General features: G+C 39.6%; 2 protein-coding genes across 3 annotated transcripts in view; one reads left to right on the top strand and one right to left on the bottom strand.

The window, feature by feature from the left end:
• The window catches only part of LOC112553693, a 28778-nt gene extending 15468 nt beyond the window's left edge, over window positions 1-13310 (top strand). For both annotated transcript variants that reach the window (XM_025221077.1, XM_025221078.1), the window contains exons 9-17: window positions 869-1094; window positions 4901-5058; window positions 6714-6797; window positions 7025-7129; window positions 8396-8498; window positions 8664-8761; window positions 9180-9254; window positions 9780-9857; window positions 11214-13310. In XM_025221077.1, coding sequence (XP_025076862.1) covers window positions 869-1094; window positions 4901-5058; window positions 6714-6797; window positions 7025-7129; window positions 8396-8498; window positions 8664-8761; window positions 9180-9254; window positions 9780-9857; window positions 11214-11627 — 1341 coding nt within the window. In that variant the 3' untranslated portion in view covers window positions 11628-13310. The remainder of the gene's footprint in view (window positions 1-868; window positions 1095-4900; window positions 5059-6713; window positions 6798-7024; window positions 7130-8395; window positions 8499-8663; window positions 8762-9179; window positions 9255-9779; window positions 9858-11213) is intronic.
• Window positions 13311-16331: 3021 nt separating this feature from the next.
• Window positions 16332-22443, bottom strand: part of LOC112553600 (high affinity cAMP-specific and IBMX-insensitive 3',5'-cyclic phosphodiesterase 8B-like) — a 101848-nt gene continuing 95736 nt past the window's right edge. Inside the window, exons 19-21 of the mRNA XM_025220942.1 lie at window positions 22218-22391; window positions 21533-21662; window positions 16332-20635 (exon numbers count right to left, since the gene is read on the bottom strand). Of these exons, the coding sequence (XP_025076727.1) occupies window positions 20532-20635; window positions 21533-21662; window positions 22218-22391 (408 nt within the window). The 3' untranslated portion in view covers window positions 16332-20531. The remainder of the gene's footprint in view (window positions 20636-21532; window positions 21663-22217; window positions 22392-22443) is intronic.

Genomic DNA, 22443 nt, shown 5'->3' with positions numbered 1-22443 from the left:
GAGAGGAAGAAAAATCTGGATAGAGACAGAGGGAGACTGAGATCTGCCTATCAGGCACATTCAGAAATCATTCCCATCTGTGAGCTCTAGTAGCCTATTCATTAGAATATCAAAAACACTTGTAGGATGTATCTTTAGGTGATGAGAAACCATCAAGATAGCTGTTATCATCCTCCGCTGCCTTGGCATTTCTGTCAGGAGTCAGAGTTCTTCTAAACCCCTGTTGTGGTTCAGAATGCTAGTCAAAATCTCCTCCAAGAATGTTTAAAAAAAAAGGTGTGAGTGCATGAGAAGTCACTGAGAAAACTGCAGCTGATTCTTATTAACATGCCAGTGGATTGGTTTCATTTATAATAAAAAAGTAATACTCAAACAGAAATGTCACAAGTTTGGAGGCAGTTGGAAAAAAGGAAAACGTGTATTTTTTCCTTTTCTAATTTTATTATTAATTTTATTCCCATCTGAGGACATCTTTATCATGATACACCTTTCTTTTCACAATTCCCATCAAACATTTGTCCCTTCTTGCCAGTTACCTAACCCTTTTTTGTTTCAAATATCTGTAAAGCTATTATTATTTCCTTCCCTCCTGGTTTAATGACACCTCAGGAAATCTCAAGCCATTTCCCATATTTAAAAAAAAAAAAAAATTGATGTGGCTGTACTGTGCTCAGCCAAGAGAACACTGGTGTTATCTTTGGTTAAAGGCAGCTTTCTAAAGAAACTGTATTTTATAATCATAGTTTTTCATGAGCTTCTTTCAGAAGAGGTCATGTAGAATCTCATACTATGTCAAATCTGAGATAATGGTAGACATTGGTCATTGTTCTCCTTCTGTACATGGCAAACCCACTTTTGTGTGTTCCAGATGACTGGCCTTCTGTTCTACCACAAAGATGCATGCTACACACCAGGCGTAACGCCTCTTGGTTGTTGGTTAGAAACTCACCTTATTCAATCTGTTCTTCCAGTCACACTGCACCAGTCCTTTTTGTATCAGACACAGCAGGCATTAATTGCCACAACATGCCAGGTTCAACAGAGAGAATTCAGAAGGAGTCGTTATGAATGTCCGCAGTCTATGTTTTGCTCAGGTAACTGCTACAAAGGCTTTTACAGAAGTAAGAGGTCAGGATTACAGAATATGACGAAAGAGCTCTTACATTACAAAGACTAAAGACAAATTACAGTATTTTCAAGGATTTGCTGCTGAAGTAAGATCCAAATTTCAATGTCAGCTAGATTCATTAGCAAATACTTAAAAATAAAACTCAGACATAGAGATGGGAGACTGGGTATAGAGATTACATTCCATCCTATGACAGTGGCATTTAAAAGTATTTTCTTAATGACATAGTTCTGTGGAATAGGACTGAAACTATTCAAGCATATTTAATCCATTGATGCACTGTGGATCTGTGGACAACAAAAGTAATTAAGCTTTAAAGACCTTTAAAGTTGAAGTTATACACCGATTCTGGTAGATAGAGACAATAAAAGGATATTCAGTTAATTTCAGTGCCTTACACACGACCATTTATTTATAATCTAGTTTCAGAGTTGGTGATTTCCACCTATATAATCAGCCAGTCTTGCAAAATTTCACTCCAGCATGCACATAATGTGCTAGGACAGGGGTGGGCAAACTTTTTTGTTGCGAGGGCCGCATTGCTGGGTCATGACTAGTCCGAGGGCCGCACCTTGTAATTGAATACAAAAACGACGTAAAATCGCCAAATTGTAAACAAACGCATTTATTTAATAATGAGCACATGAAATATGTAACACTGTAGGAATAAATATAAAACCAGAATGAACAATTAAGCACACACAATTTAATGAGAAAAATGTTTTTGAATACAATTTTGCTGAACAAATTCTTTTAAAATTTGGCTCAAAATTACTGGTAGATACTCTCATAACTGACTGCAAGTTTGCATCTGAAAGCAATGACCTGTTCTTTGACTTGTTTATATTCATGCAGGAAAAACTTTGCTCACAGATGTAACTTGAACCAAATATTGAAAATAGCTGGGCAGCAAATACTCTTAAACAAGGAAATGATTTGTTGGAGAGGCACTTATAAAACTCAACCAGTGACAGGGAATAAAACCTTTCCTTCAATGCATGATCTGATTGAAGGTGTATCAGTTCAAGTTGTAATTCATCAGGTGCATCATCAACATGAACAGAAAAAGGACATGATAATATGTTGAATTTTGATTCCATCTCCTTAAAATCCACAAATCTTCTTTGGAACTCTTCATTCAAACTGTCCAACTGTGCTCTAAATTTTACATGCAGGTGAGCAGGTACTTTTGCCTTTGATAACAAAGAAAAATGTGTGAACTTCCCTTCACTTGCCTGCCTTGAAAATAAAGATAACATTCTTTGAAATGATTGTATCTCTTTATACATGTCATGAGCCAATAAATCTTTCCTTGCAGTGTGACATTTAACTGTTCAAGGCCGGCCATTACGTACGCAGCAGGCGTGGGATGGTACTAAGCGTAACTTGTTTTCGGTAGTATTTTTTTTGTGTTGCCAAAGGGCTTCTGCGGGCCGCAGAGAACCACTTGGCGGGCCGCATGCGGCCCGCGGGTCGCTATTTGCCCATCCCTGTGCTAGGTTATATTAGGCACATTCAATCCATTTTGTCTTACAATAAACATAATGCTCAGTGGTTCGATAAATGTATTAGATTTCTTGGAAGATCTTAATGTATTTTACTCCAGGTATAAAGAATAATATTAAATTGTGCACAGTCTCAAAGTGCTAAACCATTCATGTTTAAACTTGAAGAATATGCAGGGGTCAGACACCCAAATACCTGATGAAGATGTTGACATAGTGTACAACAAGAATGACTTCACACTGTTATGGCTAGCACAAGTCTATGTTTCTTAAATTGTGCAAGCTGCATCTGACCATTAAGCAAAAGAGACAAAACATCCAAAATATATTGGGAAAAAGATAAAGGAAAGCCAAAATATCAAAGAGAAGCATTTATAGATAATCATAATCCATAAGTAGCATACATACCAAAATCAACATATAAAATAATTGTTACATGCACAGGGATTTACCAGTACATTAGCATGTCCATACTTGCACTTTGTCACTATTAACAAATGAAATAAGGCCTTGTATTAAGATCCATTAATTGTAGTCTTATCAGTGCTGACAGCCGCATAACATCTGTAACGGCTGGACCAGTGCTGACAGTTGCATAACAGCTGTACCAGTCCTGAGAGGATGAGGAAAGTCAATAAAAATTAAGAAAGAAAAGGTTTTATCAGTGCTTTTTAACAGGAGCCGATTGATTTGGCCATTACCCGTAGTTGATTCTTACAGGGCTGGCTGCCTTGCCCTGATACAGCCTTAGTTGCTGGCTTGGTGTCTGTCCATGTCTGTTGCCTTAGCCGTAAGAAGATGGGTTGGTGAGCTGACTTCCCCACTCGTCATGGGCCCCTCCGAAGAAGGATCTTCCCGCCCAAGCTTTCATTGTGCTTGTGTTGCATTTGCGGTTTCTGTAGCAGGGGTTGTTTTACAGGCTGGGGTTACTAGCCCTTAATCCGAGCTTGGAACCAGCAGGTTACTTGGGGAGTTTCCAGATGGCGATCTGCCTTGGGGTTTTATTTTTCATTTGTGCATGTTAAGTTTTGGATGAGAGTAATAATACAATTTCTTTAAATGATTGTCATATTTTTAAATAGTGCAATTTTCTATCCACATTTGTTTTTCCTCCTTTCATTTTCCTGTGCTCGATGTGGTCTGGCATCTAAGCTTGAATCTAACCTCAAGAGGATTGTTGGTTTTAATCTTGTGGTTATGTCTGTTGAGCCATTGTGACAGTGTTTTCATTCATCTGCTACAAGCTTGGTTGGACTTGCAATGTGTTTATGCAAGAACCTGCTTTTTTCTTTATGTCTCCTAAAATATCTACCATATACATACCATGAACTCCCAACCAGTTTTCCCCAGCTGAAAACTTTGCTGAAGGAAATACCCCATTAACCTCATAGACTTTCTCATTGTTTGTGATATTTTTTTATTATAGACACTGATGGTTCACACTAACAAGATGTCGGATTTCAAGAAGTTTTTTGTCCAGTCTATTTTAAGGTTTTGCATTGCTGTTACCAATGTACAAGCTCCAGTCTGGTCTGTGAAGGCTGTTAGTTGGGCAGTGGTGCTTGAAATTGTACTTTATTACGACAGATTTTGAGAGCCCGGAACTACAAACACCGGAAGCTTACTAGTGAAACTGTTGTTGGACAAAAAAGAAAAAAATGCTTTATGTACAACAGGCATAGCCCTATATATTAGACACTATCAATGGTACCTTGGAATCTTTAGCTTATGTGTAGTGTATATTACATGCTAACAATCAGGAGCAAAGTATCATTGCATATGACAGATGACTGTACATGAATATAAATATTGTTATCCAGCCATGATAAGTTGGCCCTACATATAACAAAGTTGACCTGCTGTCTTCTCAGGTCAAATCATTTGGGAGAGTTGGAATTTTTTCATGCACATTCAGCAACATGCTTCTGTTGCACTGGTGCTTTCAGGATTCATTATTTTCTGAGCAACTTGTATCAACAGTCATGCTCCTCATATGACATTGCACAGCTTCATGCCCAGATGATGATTTGAACGGGTGAAGGAAATCATCTTTATTTGATTTCTCAAGATTCGTCTTCCTCTTTGCAATTTTGTGTTTGAGGCATTAATAAGAGATTTGAAAGGAGTTTTTTGAGCGGATATGTCACTACTTATGAAGGTAATTAACTCTTTACAGTTTTGAATTTCTTAATTAAACTTCATAGAGCTGTAAAAAGTTAAACCATTATGAGCTAAATAGATGTCTATAAAGTCCAAAGTTTTTCAGATTACTGGAAAAGGCAATACTACAAAGATAACCATAATTCTGAGTGGGACAGCTTTAAAATGTCCAGTATCAGTGGGCAAAGATATGGGTACAACAACTATTGCCACAATAAACCAACAGGCTTCAACAAGAGGAGACACAGAGTAAAAACCAAGAGAGTGAGTAGTAAAATTGTTTGATGAGTAATTTTTTTTATCAGTATGGAGAGTGGGGATTGTGTGGTTGGGGATACTTGTGAAAAGAAACATTTAGAACACTAAGGAGATAAGTGGTCTTTATACAACATGTGTTTAGAAAGCTCTGAGACTGGATTTATTGATTAGAATCAGCTATTTTTACAGTCACATGGGTTACCTTGTGGAAAATTAAATTCCAGTGACCATATGTGGTTGTTCTGATGACAAGGAAAGAAAGCGTATGATCATCAGACGAAAATCAGGGTAGTCTGACTTTGATGTAGGGGAAGAGAAGTTCAAAGAAATAGGGCAGGAGCCTGCAAAGACGTTAAAACACAGTCTGTACTGACTGCGAGAACGGATGGGTGGCCACTGCAGAAAACGAAGGATAGAAGCTTTTGTCGCATGCTGAGCATGCCTTTTAGACAGCTATCTCTATATACTCGGTAACCGCCTGTGCTGTTGCTCTTAGAATGCTCACCGTTACATTAGCCTCGGCCTGTTCAAAACTTATTGAAAGAGCATCCCAGGAGCGCAGTACGGGAGACATTGTTAGGTGCTGACATCGACTCTAGGGATGATCAAATGTCTGAGATCCGACAAGTTAAGTTAAAGTCACTTGCGGTAGCTGTGAAGCAGTGGGCAATGGTGTTGTGATAAATCCAGTCATCGCATTGGCAGTGTTATTTGTATCTATATGTACAGTGTATGATTAGCCTTGGGTTAATCCAAAGCCCAAAATACAAATCAAATCCAAAAACCTCCAACATCCCTTCAAAAAAATAACAGAAATTAAAAACTACAGAAAATATCCGGTAAGATCGAACGCTGCGACTCGGTTTCATCCCTTGTGCATGTCAACTTCGCCTAGCTCTTTCCTCGCTCACTCGTAATCGCCATGGAGTGTCCATTCCCATCTGGCACTAGTTCTCAATTGTGTGAATTTTCAAACAGCGCACTGCGCGCTTCGTGGTGTTTACTTGTGAGCGACAAACCTGCTGAGACACTCGGGCGGTGTGCCTTTGACTTAACAACATAGCTCGCTGTTGCCTTTAAACTGAATAATAAAATAAAAAGCTGTTAAACTGATGAGGAACTATTTTGACCTAATAGTAGATATTAAACTTCAAAATGGTGGCTATGTAAGGTGTTTGTTTACCCGCGAAAGCGCTGTATGCTGCGATAAAACAGAGAACACTTTCTTGTTTAAGTAGTGGTCACATATTTCTTTTGAAAAGATTTTGATATTTGACTTTATTGCTTGCAATGGGAAAAAAGAGGAAGCGAGCACAGCAGGTTTGTATTTCTTTAACACTCGTGTACTTCCTATTAATAAGGGATATATGAAGGAAGGGAATTGTCGTTGCTAACGTATAGAAAACCCCCATGAAGTTTAAATAGAAAAACATCTCATTTCTCCTTTTTGTTCACCACACTGATGTTGCACCGGAAGAAGCTTGACCCAAAAGAAGTGATTGAAAATTGATAATAAAATCACAATTCAAAGAGTTCGTAGCAGAAAGCAACCAGGCAAACCCAGGTCTCCTGGCTAGTATGAATTAAAGTACACAATAGTTCAGTTTTGTAGATTGTCATGTAATGTGTAACTCTTATACAAACTGTATTTTTCTTTTCAGGGTGACTATGACAGCGCAAAGCAGCAGATTATGGGGCAGGAAATTGACAGCACACCAAACTGGGATGAATGGGACAGACATGATGTAAGAGAACCTTCTACTTAAATTAAGAAGTTTACTTGAACCGTGTGAGCAAACCCAATAAGAATATGCAGTTTTCTTATCAAACTCAGTCACGTATAAAACTTAACATTTGCATTTTGTGACTAAACATTTGCACCTGAGACAAAGTTGCTTTTGTAACATGATTGCTAAATACCAAAATAGGGTATGCTGTTTAAAGTTGTATGGTTTTTCTGCCTTCGTTTCAGGTGATGATGTCTGTCATCATGGAAAAGATCCCAGAAAGATTTGCTGAGGACTGGATAGGAGTTATCTGCCCTGTTGCTAAACGAAGGATAGTAGTAGCTTACAATGTAAGTATTCTAGTTATAATGGGTTTAGGATAAATGGGTTAAATTAAAATGCCACACACAATACTTAGAAAATAAAAAGCAACAAGTACTCCTTCAGTCATGCCGCTTTGCTTTTGTAAATTCTTCATCACTACTCATTTTGTCCATTTTACAAATGTTCAGTAGACCCAGAATTTCCAAGCAAAATGGTCATAAACATGTTTTACTGTTCTTGCAATAACCCTACCCACTAATAGGCAGATCTGATACAGCTGATGTGCATCTCTAGGGAGCTAAGTTGGCAGTGACTGTTAGTGTGATGCTTTAATAAGATTTGTGTTAATGGAATGAGATTTCTGTCTGCAAAAGTTAGGCTGTTGCACCAAAGATTTGAATTGCACTTCCATACTTCATGATAACAGTCAGCTAGTTTTTAATTTGAATTGACTTATCGAAGATTCCATGCAAGGGCAAGGTTGCAGACCATATTCGTGCAAATAAAATTCACTGTCTTCTTGCTCTAACCAGGCACACAATGAACTCTTTGCCTTGAGACTAGCTTCCATTATTATTATTATGTCCTTGTATTTTTACTCTCTGTTTAAAGGTAGCCTTTAATGGTAGGTCAAAGCACTATAAAAATCAACTTTGCTGTTATTACTAATTCATTAAGTTTAGTTTCTACAGCCTCCAGCTATGCTTTTGAAGTGAATTCCCATCATATTTTTTATATGGGCTTATTTTGTTTAATGTAACCAATAATGCTGAGCTAAATGTTGTTATCAATACTAGATAAAAAATATGAGTCTTACAAAGTTTGGGGAAATAATATGAAACCCAACTTCAGACCAGTAAACTTTTATATCTCTGCTTCTAGCAATTCTAGAAATCTATACTTTTATGTTTTGTATTTCCGTACACCTTACAAAATCACATGTATCAAAATGATACATTGGAAACTAAATGTTGACTGTCACTACCTAATTGAAAGTGTTTTGAATATTGGTGAAATAAATAATTGGTGACTGCATTGCCCATTAATAGTGTGCATACAAATAATAAATCAAATATATGTGTATATGTGTATGCAGGTACATGTGCCCACACACACTAAACTTTGTGCAAATAGGCAGGCAAGCCTTTCATGATCTTCCTAATGCTTATTTGTTACCATGTTGGGAAGTTGTGGTCGTAAGGGATTTTAAATTCTCATGCTGAAATCTTTGGAAGAATATGCTTAAGGTGGCTTTGAAGAATTTATAGTATGCTTCTGAATGTTTTTATCAGGGCTCTACATGCAGCTACAACAAGCTTGGAGTGCTCGACCGAAAGTTTCAATCTCGTCTACCTGGTGGAAACACGCTGTTCGTGCAAGTCATCAAAAACAATGGTATTGCTGAATGTATTTTTTTCCACATTGATAGTTGCATTTTTGAGTGCAAAGTAACAGCTGGCTGAGGGATATTATAGCAGGTATAATGTGTTTATATTCATATGTGTTGGTGTAAAATACATCAGAGAATGTAAGGTTTTAAAATCAAATGTCTTCTCACAGACATGTGCATCCTGGACTGCCTTCATCTGAAAGCCGAGAGAACTTTCTATGTGCTTGATGTTATGCACTGGAAGCAGATGCCTTACTATGAGTCAGAGGTAAAGACTGTTTATTCTTCGCAGTTTCCCTTCACACCCCTTAACTGTTTTGTCTGCATGCTTTTGTGAATGGTCGTTTTGACATTCTGCTTGTGTGTGAATGTAGGAGTGACAGATTCTGGCATATTTTCATGGTAAATGACATGGGTATCTTTGCTTTGTCTCAGTGCAGTGAAAGGGAAAGGTGCTGCAATAGGAAATGAGATGTAGAATAAAGAGTACAAAGGTGTAAAGCAAAGCAGTTTCTCATGTGTCTAATGGCAAAATGAGAAAGAAGAGAAGCTTTTCAAAAAACTCATTTTTGTCGGTCTTAAAACGCACCTTGCCTATCAGCATTTAGTTTATTAGTATTTTGTAAATATTTGTAATCTGACAATTCCATTAAGTGATTTTTATTCACTATTTGTCCTTCTCATAGACAGATTTTCGGTTTCACTGGATCAAGGATAAACTTGCAGAAATTCCATTAAACCTTGTGGATGAACAGAATGAGGTAGGCATGTTAATTAATAGTATACAGAGGGTTTTTTTTTTAAAATGCTATAATTCATTCTATTCCTAAAATGCCTTCCCTCACTATTGAAGGTAGGCTAAAGTGGTTTATATAAATACTTAAATATCTGTAAGTATACACAAAGATGCATGACTGCACACTTTAGGCATCATGTAGTCTTTATAAAGTCATTCTCTTTTTCTCTGTTATAGACACACACCATGAAGGAAACTGAAGTATTTTGAAAACCATTAGTAGAGATCAAAGAGAAATGTTAGAGTTGTTGTGATGATAGGCACAGTGTGTCATTATGTCCTCAAATGTCTGCATTATACCAAGCAAATTTATTTTTATTCTTTGAAATTACCCACTGTTTTCTATACTATTATAATAATAAATTATCCCACTATGTTGTATATAATAATATATGTATAAATACAATGATTTGTGTGCTGTCCATCCTTTACAGTTTTTAAATTGCTTTGGGAAAATTGTGAGTATAATAGGTGTTTTCTGTCTTTTCAGTACATGTTCAAGAATCTCTCACGATTTCCTTGCACACAACAAGATATCATGGATGCCATGAAGAAAACACGATGGAAGGTGACTGTACATTCTTTGCTTACACTAAACATTCTGTGGAAGACTACAAGCCTGTCACAATCTTAATTTCTCAGCACATCGCATGCACCACTGTGTCCACATGCGTTCTTTGGTTCCATGGGCTTCTTGTTTGTTCTGTTGATGGAGTTTGGGCCTACAGGCAATGGCTATTATCCACAGATCAAACCTTAGCTATCCTAGAAACCTATATTATTCTCATAAACAAAACAGTCGTACAATGCTTAAAGAGTTTTTCTCAGAGTTGCTGGATGAATGTCCCCAATAGGCAGGTAGTAGACTAAGAAAAGTTGCACTTTCAGTACTGACTGCTCCATAACTGCACACAAGAGAGAGAGAGAGCCAAGAATTATCTCCCTTGAAAAACACAACTTCTACACACAACACTGTGGTCCGACGGTAATCCATGTTGCCAGGGAAGGGTTGGGTTTCCGTAATTTCTGTTTGCAGACGATATTCCGGTACTTCGGTTAATCCACCATTTTGAGGGATGCATCCACGGCTCCGGTAGTTGCTACCCAGGCGCTGTCATTTGGGAAGACAACTCTCAAGTCTTCAGTGTTCCCGCCAATTAGTGTTCCCGCCAATACATAGACGGCTGATAGTTGAAGATCATTGATATTCTTTTGCAGATGAAGGCTCGTCTACTACAGGGGTAAAACCTGAATCGCTTAACAGCAAGTTAATTCTCTTTTTGTACATTTAGCAGCAGGAATTCCAATCTTTTTGGACAGGGTTCCTTTGGGATCAAACCAGTGAAACATGTCCATGTGGATCAATATTTGGCAAACTCATAAGGATTATTTAAATACTGCGATTTAACTTATTTTGTATAGCCTTCATTCTGATGAATGATTTTGAGTTACTATAATTTTGTTTAATTGCCTACTGTCTACTGTGGCTTCACCTCAAACAGTTTTAAAAAGTAGCATTCCCTACTCCCTCCTTGAGAATCAACAGGAGACATAAGTGCTTTATTTCAAATGTTGCATTATCACAGCTGTGATCTTTGAAATATATTTCCTATTAAAGGCAGTGTTCCTCTCCTTTCCTGCAGTGCAGCACTGCCCTCACAAGAAAAGTGTCATTTCTAATACTTGTCTCCCCAACAAGGGAAAGATGACAGTTTTCCCTTATTTTCCTGTTTAAGTAAAAAAGAATTACAAATAAAACACAAGCATTAATTTTATTTGAGATTCAAGATGACAATAAGCTCTTTGGTTAACTATAGTTTGATGACAGAAATTATGTTGACTTTTTTTTTTTTCCACACTCGGAAAGTAGTACTGTGTTTATAGAATCTGCAATTGTTTTGTATAAGTGTTATTTGATTTGCAGGTTGATGGCATGCTCTTTTTTCACAAGACTGGCTGGTATGTACCTGGTGTGTCTCCTTCTGTCCTTTGGCTCACCCCAGAAAACGTTGAACCTGTTTTAGGCCTTCAGCTACCTGAAAATTTTATGTTCCCCAAAAAGAAGAAGGATGTTGCACCATTATCGTCTGCCAGCACATCGCTTACTACCACTGTCAGTGGCTTGTACAAAGCAGATGGTGACAGCATGTCCAATCCTATTGTTATTAGTGAAGAAGCCTATGAGAACACATCTGTTCCTGCTCCTGTTAGTGACAGCAGAATGGTTTCTGATGGTAAAATAGCTGCTGACAATGAATCTGTTTCTGGTGTCACTGGGCAACTATCAGAAAGCAGAGAAGAATTGAAGAACACTGAAAGACATCATCCTGTTCCTTGAATTTTTTTTTATTATTTGACTTTTTTCGTCCAGGCTATGAGATACACATTCTTTCATCCTAAGGATAAGTTGTTTTTATGTGATAGGAATGTGTTGTTCAGGCGATTAAAATAATTTTGTGTGCAAGCATACAAATGCGGAGCCAAGAATGGGTTAAGACTGCATGACTGGTGCATAAAATACTTCGTGTTTACAAGTATAATTTGACAGATCATTTCATCAACACTTCAAGTGATATCATTTGAAACCTAAAACAGCAGTATCTCCGTTCTTTTGCTGAGTTTTGCTTTTCCCTGGGACTTTATTTTTGAACTTTTTCTTTTATCAGCACATTGTTGCCAATTTGTCCATTTCAAGTTTTGTCACCAGGCTGTTTTACTTTTATTTATCTGGCAAGATCGCCAGCAACAATATGTTCAATAAAGTTTAGCAAGCTGGGAATATATGTTATTAGCTGTGAGTGATTAATACAGGTTGATTGTCGCATAATTTTTTCTTGCGTGTAAAGAGTATATACACAAAATTTCATTCTCAACTACCTGTGCGTGTTTCAGTAGGGGAGACCAACATCCTTGCCTTATTTCTTTGAAGGGAGATAACCTCCCCTTCAAGAAGACTGCACATGGTCACCCATTTATTTCACAAGTCAGTGGACAAGAAATATGTTTTATTCTGCACCATGTAGTCACAGACTATCCCACTAACAGTGTTTTAAATTTGTACTTTTGTCAACAACAATAGGGAGGTGCAAAGATACAGATCACGGTTAGTGCCATGAAGACGATTATAACTGGCAGCTTGGACATAATTATGTTATCTCTCCTCTTTTTTTTCTGTACAAATAATCACATCCAGGGGAAAGGGGGGGGTCTATTATTACATGAGGGGAGGCAGCACTGACAAAAACACTCGACGCACCTCTATCACAAATGTCGGGTTGTCTTATCCACACGCAAACGCAGTAAACAGCATTATCACTGACAAACTTAAAGATTTATATATATATATCACATTTGCTGGGGAGTGGTAGGAATTGCTCCCTTATGGCTTCTATCAGTAACTTTATTGGCTTCTTAATCAGCCATAAAGCATAACTCCACGCTATACATGGAAACATACTTTGAGCCTAAATGCCGGGAAGTGGTAGACAACGTCATGAAAGGGGTTGCTGTAAGAGACTGGGCCTACCAGAAAGCTAGCACTGTTTCACTATCAGCGGGCGCTACTTTGCCCTTACTTCCACCCCTGAGAATGTACCTTCATCCAAGACATTAGTAGCGGAGAGAAAGGTTGAAGTCGGTGGTGGCATGATGATACGATGAGGATAATAACTGGAGGACTTGCAGCTTTCTGGGTCATCTGTTGTCACAACACAAGAGTGCTGTCAATATATTATGCAGACATGGAGGGACAAAAATCAATAGATATGGAGTCAGCAAGGCAAGGAAGAACAGGTGACAGGATTGTAAGGTCTTCAGAAGGAGGAGACAACTCAAAGTTCAAGTGAGCAGAGGGGCAAACAATAAATACAAGACAGGAACCTGAGAAAGTAATACATGCTGCAGCGTAAAACAATATGTTCTGCTTAGAACAACGGAACAGAATCATCAAATGGGGAGGGGCTGCATTGTGAAGTGAACTGAGAATATGAATATATTCTATCTTCCTGTACAAAAAAAAAAATACACAACATCCGGACTTTATACAGATCACATACATTACTAATGACTCTAAAACATGAAACAAACACATTGTCGACAACTTGAAATGTTCAGCTAAAAGCATTGTTGACAAAGTCTATCACAAAACTTCTGAGCTTTGAGCCTCTGTCGCGTCGTGCTAAATAAAACTTCAAACAACACCAAACATATTTTTTTCTCAAGAGGAAACACGAAGCAGTCTTTCTTAACATGAAAATCATCATCTAGAGATTGATGACACAGGATGTCATTAGGAATATCAAATACATGTTAAGATTCCAAACTAATGGTGCACAAAGTTGAACCTGTGAAACAGCTGCACTCATAAAAAATATTTTGTTTTCACTACATCAGTAAGGGAAGGGGGAAAGTAGTGTCAGTCATTAAGCAGGAGCTAGTCTGTCTTTGCCCCAAAGACTCATATGTTGATCTCAAAATCACAAACTCACTGCAGATGTCTCAAGGCATACCCCAGAGATAGCCATGAAACACACTAAACAATATTCGTGTTGGTTATTTGAGTGTGGTAAGATTTGAGCCTCATCTCGAATGCTGATATGCACAGACTGATTCGGCTCGAATTATTAATGGTACAAATAGGTATAAATGGTATAAACTCTTAAGGCTTGAGTATATGTATATATAGGGGCTTTGGGGAGTCAGGAAGGCAAAGGATATAGGAACATTAAGATCCAGAACAATTTAAATGTCAGCAGCAAAGGCAGATACTGTGAAGGAAAGAGAACTGAGGATGAAATAGCAAACAGTTATTCAGAAAAAAAACGTAGCAGGAAGTATTACAGCCTTTGTTTACAATGCAGTCTTGTAAGATTATGGGAGCTCATGGTGAATGTTAGCATCCTTGAGTGAAACAGCTCTAAACATTTCAAGGGTGGGTGGGCTGGAAGAACAGAGGACTGATCTTCACACAACACTTCACGTCCTAAGCTGAATCTAAATTCAGCTTCAAACAATCTCTAAATTTTTATAATTGTACAATGGCAGAAAGCTAATTTTTCTAAGGCATTCTTTTCCAGTGAGAGGAATGACAAATCAACATCATTAAATCCTCTAAAGCAGCGGTTCTCAACCTGTGGGTCGCGACCCCCTGGGGGGTCGCGACGTGCCTACAAGGGGGTCGCGAAGGTGGTCATTTTTTAAAAAAGTTTCTTATACTGGTATTAGTGGAATTAGTTTACATTGTGTAACCGAGTGGTGCGGGGGCTCAAACTCCAAATCTCTTCTTCCTATTCAAGTACACTGTCTCGGCATGCAGTGACTTCTCACTTCCAAAACTCAAAACACAATCTCCCTCTCAACAATTAAGCCTCCAATCTCCCTCCTCTCGCCTTTTGCCCTCTTTCTCCCCCAATCTCTCATCGCTGACTCCCCTATATTACACCACCATATTACAAACAACTGACAAGATGAATGCTTTCGTCCGAAAAATTTCGTTGTGGACGCAAAAGATACGCCAAGAAAATATTTTTGATATGTTTCCGTGCTTCATTACCTCCGCCATCTGTGACGAGTTCTCTGGCTTGAAGGTCAGCACAAAGAAAACGAAAAGTATGAGAGTGAACGCCAGAGTCCAAGACGGCATCAAACTAAATGGAGAAGAGATTGAGGAAGTTGACAGTTTCACCTATCTTGGGTCCAAAATGTCAAACACCGGGGATGCGGAGGTGGAGATTCGAGCCCGACTGGCGAAAGCCAGCCAGGCCTTCGCCTCACTCAGGAGCACATGGAAGGCAAAAAACATCAGCCAGAAGATCAAGCTGAGAATCTTCAAGTCAAATGTTATCAGCACCCTCCTTTACGGATCAGAATCCTGGAAGATGACCAAAACCATCAGTAACAAGCTTGATGTCTTCCAAAACAGATGCCTCAGGCGCATACTTAACATCTTTTGGCCAAATACCATCAGCAACGAAGAACTCCACCGAAGAACTGAAACCGAGTCCATCACCACGCAGGTTCAACGAAGGCGTTGGCGATGGATTGGACATGTGCTCCGCCAGCAGACAGCAGACCTTTCCAGAGTCGCCCTACGATGGACTCCAGACGGCCGAAGAAAACGAGGCCGCCCAAAGGAAACTTGGAGAAGAACAGTGGAAAGGGAGATGAAAGGAAAGGGCTGGACATGGGGTCACCTAGAGCGGATTTCAGCCGATCGACATCGGTGGCGGACTCTGGTTGAGGCCTTATGTGCAACCTGATGCACGAAGAGGACTAGATAGATAGATGTTTCCGTGCTTGTGTAAGTGCAAGGCTGACAACTTGAATCTTGATCAGGTGAAGAATGTAATTATTGCCCATCTAAACGGACTGCAAGAAAGGTTTCAGCATTATTTCGCTGAAATTGATGTGACTAAATACGATTGGATTCGTAATCCATTTCTGGCTGATCCTAGCACAAGCGGGTTGTCCACGCAAGAAGAAGAGCAGCTCATCGACCTTTCGAGTGACCAATCCCTGAAAATGGTCTTCCAAACAACACCAGTGCCAACATTCTGGATTAGCGTCAACGGTGAATATCCTCTCCTTTCTGAGAAAGCAATGAAAGTTCTGCTGCCATTTTCAACTTCATATATGTGTGAGCAAGGATTTTCAGCATTGGCAGCACTGAAGTCGAAATACAGAAATCGTGTGGACGCAGAGGCTGAGCTGCGAATAGCAGTGGGTACGAACATCGCACACAGGTTCGCTTCTTTATGCAACAGCAAGCAGGCTCAACCTTCTCATTAATCAAAGTGAGTGTCCAATAAAATAATATTTATTAGCTTTAGTAAAATTTCATTAACAGTTATACTTCTTGCAGATACGAACTTTGCTCTTCGTTGTTGAATTGCATTGATTCCTCGACGCGGCGTTCGACGTTAGCTAAAGCTGCCCCCCCCCCCCCGCTCTTCCACTGACCTAGCTGGCTAAGGGGGTCGCGGACGTACCGGTGTTCGTCAGGGGGGTCGCCACATGTAAAAGGTTGAGAACCGCTGCTCTAAAGGATTTTTAAAAATTTTCATAAAACTGAATTTTTCATCCAAAAGACAAAATAGAGGAATTTAAGAAAACATTCATTTGCTGACAAATGAGTATCTTTAAAAATATTGTATATTCCATAATTATAAATGTTAAGACACTTTCCTGCTGTTTAGTCCAATATTAGTTTGCCATACATTACCACAATAGCTGCTAAAAGTACTAGCAGTAATAACAAAAGATGTAAACTTTTTCAGATAAGGTTTGAATTTTATCGGTATAAGCAGAAGGGGCATTTGTTAAAATATTACCAGGACATATAGTTTTTACTTTCTTGAGATTTTGAGAATCAAGATCTTCCAATGACCTTAACTAAGCATTTAAAAAATAACTTCGCATTGAGTTAGCATTTGAAAGCAGGTGAGTGGTGTGCAGCATCATACCAAGTCATTTGCCAGAGTGCCTGAGCGACTTGTCAATGCTATTTTCTTTGCCAACCCTGACATGACCCTGATCATTTGTCCTTTTGATATGCTGCATAATTTAACTTTTAAAACTTAATGTGAACATCATCTGATTACTAATGTTTGCTTGAACTTAAGAACAATCTAAAAGTTCAGATTCAAAAGAGAGGAACATTTCTTTGGAACCTAAGAAAAACACTTCAAAAGCGGAAGAAAGTAACAGTTGTGATCAAAATCTTGCTCGCCTTTGATACTGTTCAGTGTGAAGAACATAGAAGTTTGAGTGAGTAGAGTAAGAAGGCTTTTACATAGAAACTATAATAGAATTTATGGCAGTTTGGAGAACATTAAAAAAGAAAAGAATCCAGACCTTAACACAGTGACAACCCATAGATAAAGAAGAAATTTCCTGGGATACTGGGGAGAAAAGCCATGGCTTGCAGGATTAGAGTACGCATGGCTTACAAGAGAGGGTATTCGGGGTTTATGATTAATTGCTTAAAAGACGCTCCAAAGCACAGAAGATGGGCACAATATCTGTCATGACAAATACACAAAAATCTTTCCCTCAGACATTTAAACTGAAAGTTCGACAATATATGCAGACACTGATTTTCCCCAAACCCTCATGTGTTTCTTAATATCGTTGTGGTGCTCATAAAACAGTGGACTGTCCAACCTCGGACAAGGTCAACGTTGGCATGTGTTCTTTGAGCACCAAGACAGAATCTTGTGCGTGAAATTTTGTTCCTCGTGAAACAAGCAAATTGGGGCGGCATCAGTGGGCATTCCTTATAGAACCTTCTCATCCGAGAAGAATGTTATCTTGAAAACTGTCATGAATCCAAAGCAGCATAAGAAACAACCATTTATTTCACAGCAGCAAATGCATTAAAAAACAAAAGATTTTATTTTTCTGGAACAGAAATGAGTTAAAGGAACCATGGGGCGGATACGTTCCAGAACAATGTTTTCATTTTAATTTTAAAATAAACTGTTTACACTCCTATCAACTGACAAAGAGACTTCCTGGGGTTGGTTACAGAAAGAACTGGTGGCAAAACCAAGGATGTGTAGCCACTGCTAGATTAAAACCTATTGACGACCAAAACAACAGTGGTCCCCCTTCCAACCTTATGGTTATTAACTAACAATCTTGGGGGGAGGGTGCAGCTATGCATGACTCGTATTCCATGGCTGGATGCAGCTGTATATTGCTTTATGCACTTCAGGGCTGGGTGCAGCTGTAACTATTGTCTTGTACTCCAGTACTTGGAAGCACAGATGAAGGTTTTGATAAGCAGTTTACTTGACTCTTTCGCATTAACTGTCCGCAAGGAAACCTACTTCACACACGCCTTCACAGCCTGAACATGGCATCTGTAACTGTAAGTGCGTTGACATGTGTGTAGGTTAAAAATACTGAGCAACAGCAGACAAGGTTGGGGGCTGAGGGGGAAGACTCAAGCATCTATCAGGGGAAACAGCCGCCCACTTTCCAAGCTTCTCAAGCTCTTATATACCGAAGCTAGAAAAAATAAGTTTTGTAAACTTGATAGAACTATTAAATATACAAGTTTCTGAAATATGCCTTGTTCTCTTTATGAAACTATAAGATCTAATATATGCAAACAGTCCACATCTAAACCCAAAATATCCAGAGGCGCCTCTCACTCAAAACTCTTCTGCTTTGTCCCTCGTACTTCCCGCGATTACTGACAATGTTTACCTCTGCTTGGATGGAGTAGCAGACAGAAGAGTGGTTTGCCTTGCGGTGATTTATTAGCACAGAATAACGGCGCTGGGAAGAGAAACAGGAACAAAGTAGCTCTCACGCTAAACATCGACATGCGTGCGATGAGAGTAGAGTGGCCCACTAGTCTCACTAGAGATATTTGATGCAACAGCCGATGCTGTCCGCGACTTCCGCCGGGTTGAGGTCTGCGAGGGTTTGTACTAAAGGAAAATTAAGGTTTGTCTTGGTTCGCACCCAGTCCCTAAAATAATTATGCAGCGCTCTTTCAAGATTTAACAACTTCTATTATTAAGAATATTTTTAATAAGTTAAAGATTAACGAAGCTGAAAACTTAATTGCCCCTTTAACTCAGAGCGGGAATCTCGTATCACGTGGTACACCAGGAACATTCCAGAGCAACGATACTCCAATGCATTACAACACATAACACAACCAAAGGTAAAATTTAAAGTATGGTGTATGCCTAGGCCCCACTTGTCTAATGGGGTCCCAAAATAGCCGAGCTGCCACACTAGGACGAGGGTTTGCTCTCTTAAAGCTGCACTGACACCTGCTACTCGTTAGTCACACGATGGCGGTACACACACGCAACTAAACAAGGAGTTTATCACAGTCAGGGTGTTTACAGGAATGGGGTAGGGAGACTCAGTGTCGGGTCATTCAGAGTTGGTGAAAATATTTAAAACGATTTTCTGTCAAAAGCATAAAAAAACCAAATAAAAACTTGAAAAGAAAACTACAATCGAGGTCCAGTGTCACAGCACGCCAAGGGACGTAACATTCACGCCTCACGTCGTGGAGGGGACGCAACCAACACAACCTAGAAACTCAAAAACAAGTGTGTTGCGTCAAGATTGCCTCCCTTGAGCTTCTGATTGCCATCACGCAACATCAAAGGCTGTTACAACCACTGCAGCATGGATCCGCAGATGTAGGCATGGCTTGGGTTCCAACATTCGTAATACGAGGGAAGGTCGTCTTGTGTGTTTAGGGTGGGAGTGCAGACGATTGCTGGCTACGTGTACACACACACCACCCGACTCCACACCTTTCCTCCCTGGGAGTGGAAATACTTAAATAATACACATAAATTTTCATTCAGAAAAGAGAGAAAATAAAAGGTAAACAAGTAAGGGTGATAACAAAATCACTGAGGAACTAGAGATTTTGGCACGACGATATCGCAGTTCGCTCCCTTGTGCCCAGTTACACTAGCTAACAATAAGAAACAGAGCAGGTTTCTTCTTTCCAAACAAAAAGAAACCCTAAAAATTTCCAGTGACGAAGAGTTACGGTTTGGCAAAAAATGCTAATATTAGCGGACTATAGTACACAAGAGAAAGGGAAACAAAGATGTCATACCGATTCAACCAGTCATCTGTAAAACAAAATAAAGTCTTGAGTGGAAGAGAATGTTATGTCTCAGCCCTGTAGTTTTGAGTGGAAGAGAATGATGTGTCTTAGCCCCGTAGTGTGACGAATGGTCACTCTCTGTGCAGCAGAGATGCCCAATGGACGTTCGCACAGTTTCCACACAGACTCACGTCCGCTACACACATCTGTGGATTCTCTCAAAACCGCTTGACGGCTTGGTCAAAGGAAACTTGCTCGCATGTGTTCTAATCATAAATTCCATACAATATCAGTTTACTCCAGGTTTCTTCAACACAGACACGTTCTTTAACCGGAGTACATCCCGTTTTGAGCATTTCCGGTCTAGATCACGTGATGACAGTCCATCAGCAGCGGCACAAGCGGCCATTGGGCACATGGTTTGAACCTCTTGAGCTCTGGTCACAACAGGTGTTTCCGTGATCACTACAAGTGTTTCTTTTTATAAAATCACAACAGGTGTTTCCATAGGTAAAATAGTTTGATTTCTGTGATCACAACAGGTGTTTCCATGATCACATACAGGTGTTTCCGTGATCACTATACAGGTGTTTTCAACCTTGCGACCCAACGACGTTTACTGGAAACCGTCTCGACACTGCAGCTTGGAGATCAGGAGATGTCGTTCTTTCCCCTGTTCTGACGCTCTTCCTCTGCCTTCCAATACTGATAGTTGACTTGTAGGTGGTTCATCAGTTCGGGTATGTCGCAGTAATCTGTAATTTCAATGAAAACGTATACGGGACACATTTAAACACCTAAAGGGTGCCATGGAAAAGTCATTCCCTTGAAAAATAAAAAAACTCTTTTAATAATAATAATAATAATAATAATAACAACAACAACAACAACAACAACAACAACAACAACAACACAACAACAACAACAACAAGAAACGTGGGATTAATATATCGCATACTCACACTCGTAAAGAGCGTAGTCTAAGCCCTTGAGACAAGAACAAGACATGGACAACATACGAAAGACGGATTTATAAACAATAGTACTGATGACTAATTAAAAAAAAACAAATATAGAAAATGAAAGAGGGAATCGGGTAACAATAACTGAGAGTTTCGTGAATCTGCAGCGGAAGACGAGTAGGGAAGTAGCCATTTGATAAAAAGAAGAAGTGGGTAAAGACGGACTGGCATTGTGTGGACTGTTGTCAGAAGTGTTGCTCAAGAAAGAAATGTGCTTTCATGCGCATCTAAAGGATTCGATAGTGGGCATGTGGTGGTAGAGAGTTCCATTATTTTGGTGCACAGTAACTAAACTCCTATGACCGTATGTTGTTCCTGATGACAGGAGTAGTCAGGGTACGGTCATCAGACGAAGAACGTTGTCTGTCGTCTGTGGCTCTTCATCTGAAGTCGTCATGAAAGGAGCCGACAGTCCAGTCAATGAAGCGAAATTGCAGGAAAGATGGAATCGCGACAGGGTGCATTCATAAAGACAGACAAGGAATTGTAACGGGTTGCAAGAAAGAAAGAGACAAAAAGAGGATGTAGAAAGGGATAACGAAATACCAACTGCTTCAAAAGACTTCTCTAAAACACATTTACTGATGTAATACATCTACTGATGTAATTTGTCTCTCATTTGTAACTCACAGTCCCAGGCGCCGAACATGTCATTGATGAAAACATCGATGAAGGAAGTCTGGGACTTGGGGATGCTGCAGGTTTTGCGGTCAAAGACGGCCATGACCACCGGGAGGCCTCTTTCCTTTTCCTCGTCCGTCTGCTCACACACACACGGACGCCCACATACACAACATAATATTACAAGGCCACAGTGCATTACCTTGACATAAACCATTCCCACCCACTGTAATCACGCCATTCCTAACCATGAATTCGTCTCAAGGCACTTAATGTGTTCAGGTGTTTTCACCTGCAAAGGCTGCTGTTGTTTAATCAAAGGTGAAATTTGTTCCAAACGATTCTGCACCGCACGAAGGTGTGAAGTACATGCAGACAATAAACAGTGACAACTGACAGGTTCAGCTACTTGTTCGGAGACAACAATACAGCGGACGGAAGAAAAGGCTACACGATACCAACCTTTTCTGGCATCTACAAAATTATAGCTGAACCTTAAACACGACTTCTTTTAACATAAATTTAAGGCCTGTTTAAAAGGTGGCACAATGAAATAACAATTTCAAAGGACAAACGTGGGACGCCATGCAAAATGTCGATGGTATAAAGCAGGATGTCTCTGGCCACGCTCAGTGGGAGGAGGTGGGAGGAGGTGGGAGGAGGTGGGTGGGCGAGTCGTGGCAGTCGCTCTCACCTGCTGGCAGTACTCCTCAGCAATACGCTCCGCCCACACCGAGCACAGGTGTGTGGGACGCACCGGGTTGGACACGTCAGCACATTTGATGAGCATGCGCTTGATCAACGTCCGGTTTTCTGGAGTGGACAGTTGCTGGAAGATGGTCTCGTTGTCAAAGGACCCGGATGATGGCTGTAGACAATGTACATAGCGCGTGACGTAAGCTTTATTCTCTGAAAATATC

The sequence above is a fragment of the Pomacea canaliculata genome, linkage group LG13 (assembly GCF_003073045.1).
Source record: "Pomacea canaliculata isolate SZHN2017 linkage group LG13, ASM307304v1, whole genome shotgun sequence".
Classification (NCBI taxonomy): Eukaryota; Metazoa; Mollusca; class Gastropoda; order Architaenioglossa; family Ampullariidae; genus Pomacea; species Pomacea canaliculata.
Note: the sequence above shows the minus strand (reverse complement) of the source record. Positions and strands in the feature narration are given on the sequence as shown.